Source organism: Triticum dicoccoides, chromosome 7A, assembly GCF_002162155.2.
Source record: "Triticum dicoccoides isolate Atlit2015 ecotype Zavitan chromosome 7A, WEW_v2.0, whole genome shotgun sequence".
NCBI classification, from domain to species: Eukaryota; Viridiplantae; Streptophyta; class Magnoliopsida; order Poales; family Poaceae; genus Triticum; species Triticum dicoccoides.
Window position 1 is genome coordinate 473514556 of NC_041392.1, and position 4146 is coordinate 473518701.

General features: G+C 41.1%; 1 protein-coding gene across 1 annotated transcript in view; it reads right to left on the reverse strand.

The window, feature by feature from the left end:
- Positions 1-1294: 1294 nt before the first annotated feature.
- The window catches only part of LOC119329638 (bromodomain-containing protein 4-like), a 10992-nt gene continuing 8140 nt past the window's right edge, over positions 1295-4146 (reverse strand). The window contains exons 6-8 of the mRNA XM_037602697.1: positions 3160-3292; positions 2417-2701; positions 1295-1986 (exon numbers count right to left, since the gene is read on the reverse strand). Of these exons, the coding sequence (XP_037458594.1) occupies positions 1774-1986; positions 2417-2701; positions 3160-3292 (631 nt within the window). The 3' untranslated portion in view covers positions 1295-1773. The remainder of the gene's footprint in view (positions 1987-2416; positions 2702-3159; positions 3293-4146) is intronic.

The following is a 4146-nucleotide window of genomic DNA, read 5'->3' on the forward strand; positions in this document are numbered from 1 at the left end:
ATCAGAGCATCTCTAACAGCAGAGAAGCCTTTACCATTCTCTCCTTTTTTACCATTCTCTTGTGCTTTCCGCATTTATACTTAAAAACTTTATTTTTTGCAAAATATACTGAAAACTTGTACTAGTAGGTTATCACTCGGTGTGGTTTCTAATAATCAGTGGTTGTATTAATCCTGAACATGTTCTAGTTACAAAGGCATTGGAAAAAAAATGATAAATGCAGATGGCATACTGAAGATGGAATCAATCTCTCGGTCATGGACATGCAGAGATCATACTTTCATTCACCAAGAGAAACCCAGCAAGAGCAACTGTCATATACTCATATCCAAAAATGCTAGACATACAAAGATTTACAAGCTTTTACAAGCTCTTTTCATCTAACAACCAATTACAAACCTCTCCCTCCCCCCTGATTTTCAGGAGGGTGGGCCATCCCCCTCACTTGTTGACCAATAAAAACTAACTCACCTATAAAAGCCAAACGTGTAGCATTGCCGACTCATATCTCCCATACAGCAACAAACAAATTTATTTTGTTTTGTTTTAGGGTTTCCAGGCATCTGATTCTGCACTGCGCAGTGCCGCAGTCCGTGGAAACGACTGAATCTCCCTCGCAAAAAGGAAAAGACAAAAAGGAAAAGAAAGAAATAAACAAACGACTGACTCTACCCTCAGAATCAAGAGCCCGGCCCAGTCTGTACAGTCCCTGCAGAATTGCGGCCAAGTCGGAAGAAGTTAGTGGTGGTTTACTGTTTTTTAAAACTTTTGACATTTACTCTTAAGTTGACAAAAACCCACGCCGGACGAGGTTTCAATCCAAGTTACGTGGGCTTGGAAACTTTCCTTCTCTTCTTCAAGCAAAAGGCTGAAAGTTACTACTTTGTCTGTACTATCGCGCAAGTATTACCTGGGTGATTTTCTACATATATGTATGTACTTATAGGGAATGCCCGGTCTTTCCAGAGAACTTGTACACCCCCTTTGTTTATTTATAGTATCAAGAAAACAAGTGCTGTTATGGAGGACAGAAAATGCAGCAGATCTTCAAGGAAGAAAAAAGACGTGCAAGACGGCAAAGAGTTTACTCCAAAACTCTGCTGCTGGCAAAGGCCAAGCAGATAGAGACCTTATCAGCAAAACAGCAGAAACCCCATAAAAGCGCCACTTGTCTGCATACTATCCTTACTATAGTGTCAAGTCTGCTCCAGGGAGTAGGTGACAGGTTTATGACAACCGATGAGAGAATGTATGTATAAATCTTCACTCATAATATTCAATCATGAAGCATGTATGCATCCCAATCCCAATCCCAATCAAACCTTTTTAGTATTTTGTTTTGGGCCTGAGCAAGCAAGCTCAGGAAGAGTCAGGTAGCAGTTGGCCGGAAGAATCGGCTCAAAACACTACTTTAAAAGCCTCCCTTGGGAATGAAATGAATTATAGCCTTGAGGACAACCCTATGCCAGGCCGGCAAGCAATGAGAGAGAGAGAGAGAGAGAGAGAGAGAGAGAGAGAGAGAGAGAGAGAGAGAGAGAGAGAGAGAGAGACTGACGACATGTGCATACTCGCATACAAAATTCAAGTCTGCACCAAGAGAATTCTTCCAGACAGGTATCCTCCAACTAATTCCGTACCCACATCACACCCGAGCGAGCCTCATCAGCGTTATTCCAACCAGCTTCCATGTCTTCAGGGAAGAGATTTCCCCCCAAGTCATGACGCCGCTGCCTGGAGCTTCTCTGACAAGGAACCGCTCATGGAATTTCTTTTCTACCGTTTCATTATCGCTGTCAGGGCGACGTGTAGGGGGCTCTCCTTTGGTGCCACCAAACGGCGCTGCTGACGGAACAGAGAATGGCGACCCCTGAAAACGGAGCCCTGCTTGCTGGGGAAAAGGCGCGCGCAGACTTGCAAGAATGACTCGTTCTCCTGTTGAATGGGCAACTCCTCCATTTCCACCTCCTGCCCAATTTCGGTCTGTGCCTGCAGTCAGATTACGAAAAGCACAGTTTACAAAACAAAATCCGAAAATATACAGGCATACGGAAATGACTTTTACCCAATATGGTTGATGCCTATTGATCTTGATCCGGTTACTAACATCTGATGTGGGTACACTAGAAAAGGGAAACAGCGCAATGTGCACTAATAGAAGAACCGACAAAGCATGTGAGTGGGACAAAAGGCACATTGCAATACAAGTCAATGTTATATTTCCATATATTACTAGTTGCCCGGAACAATTTGATGGTTCAGCTACCAAAGGTAGGAATACAGGCTGAAAAACCAACCACTTAACAAGACAATTATGAACCTTTTTGCCCATGTTGGTCCTAGCAACATTGTCAAATACCGCCATACCATAGACAAAAAGAAGTTGAAATTTCCAGGATACCAGCCTGGCTAAAATTACCTTCTGTTCATGATGTCCAGCTACTGAGTCATCATTAGGCTGAGTGGAAGTATGTTCGTCCTGACTGTTCAGATCTTTATACTCCTCTTCCTTATCCTCGGAATACTGTCTGGAGACCTCATCTTCATAGTCAGGAGATGGATTATTGAGGGATTTTCCAGGATCTTCCATCTGAGTCTGCGCATCATCTGCTTCCATTGTTGTTTTAAACACATCAATATGGCGTGGTTGCTCCTTACTAGAGGCTGTGTCATGACTACCAGGATTATTATCACCGAAGTTTACCTAGCGTGCAAAAGCTCAAGTTAGTTCAAGCATTCAAGGTGAAGACGATCCACATAGCAGGTGATACAGATTTACATCTGAGAATAAGCAAGCCAAGTGTCTATGAAGTAAAAGCACACCTTCCACTACGACAACTGAATGAATGATGAGAAAAACTTATGACTACAGTTATGGAGTTACTTAAACGACACCAGGAACATTTGTGTCCCCGATATGGTGAAGAGTTCTTTAGTGTGTACAAACACACAAACACAGATAACAGAAGCATGTCAATTCTACTGAGCATGGTGTGGTACTACTCAAATATAAAAGGAAGCAACTAGATTAACAGATCCGGTGTACATTACACAACACAACAGCCTCACCTCAAAAGGTAATAGATGAAAAATTCATATATATGCATACAAACACAAGGAATGCATGACACTGAAACCAACGATTTAGATGTTGATTCTAACCTCCATGTTGCGCTCTTCAGAAATGTTCACTACAGTGACTTCATTATCAACAGATAAAATTTCATCCCTTTCCTTCTTACGCCGTGTAACTTGACAAACAGCACATGCACAATCATTTTTGTGTCGATCATTCCTGTATTCAAACACACATAAGAATATAGAATAATATCTCCTGCAGTAGCATAGAGAGCCAAAAATTCAGCAGCTGGACATATTGGGATAATGTGCTTTCTGTTTGTTAGGAAGTCCACGTGGTCTGCCGTCCTGTTAAATAGTATTAATCTAACAAAATTAATCAAGGAAAAATATGTGAGCCTGACATAAACCCACCATGCCTATGTGTTATATCCAGTCTCACGAACATGACACGGTTAGATAAGCTACCATGAATAACCAAGGAACATATGTCCATTGGTGGTAATTCATCACTTAGCTAACTATTTGAGGGAACAACGATGCAATGCCCCTCAACTAAAATGTTGCAACACAAACAGAATAGCCACATAGGTTAAAAAAAAAAGTTGCAACACAAACATGGCCACATAGGTCAGGAAAGTATTACCTGCTCGGTTACTCCATTCCAAAATACAAACAGAATAGCATAATAGCCCCTACACAATTGTAAGAACTTAAAAGGAAGTATGCATATCTCTGTTATGATCCTAAACAAATTTACACTTATGTTTTAATCCTGAAATAAGCTAATAATAATAATAATAATAAAAGTCAGTATCACCAGTAGATAAAAGTCGAGAGAATTCCTTATTTGACCCTTTCTTAAAATTTGCTTCCCTATTTGGCCCTACACAAAATGTTCTTCCCTTTTTGACACTATTTACAATTTTTTCCCTATACTACATTTCCGTCAAATCTGGTACAATTCCGTCTATTTGGCCTGTCAGTATTTTCTTCCATGGACCAATCTGCCCCTGTACGCTAAACACCAGAGAGGAAAAAAGGGGAAGAGATGGATCACGATAGAACTTG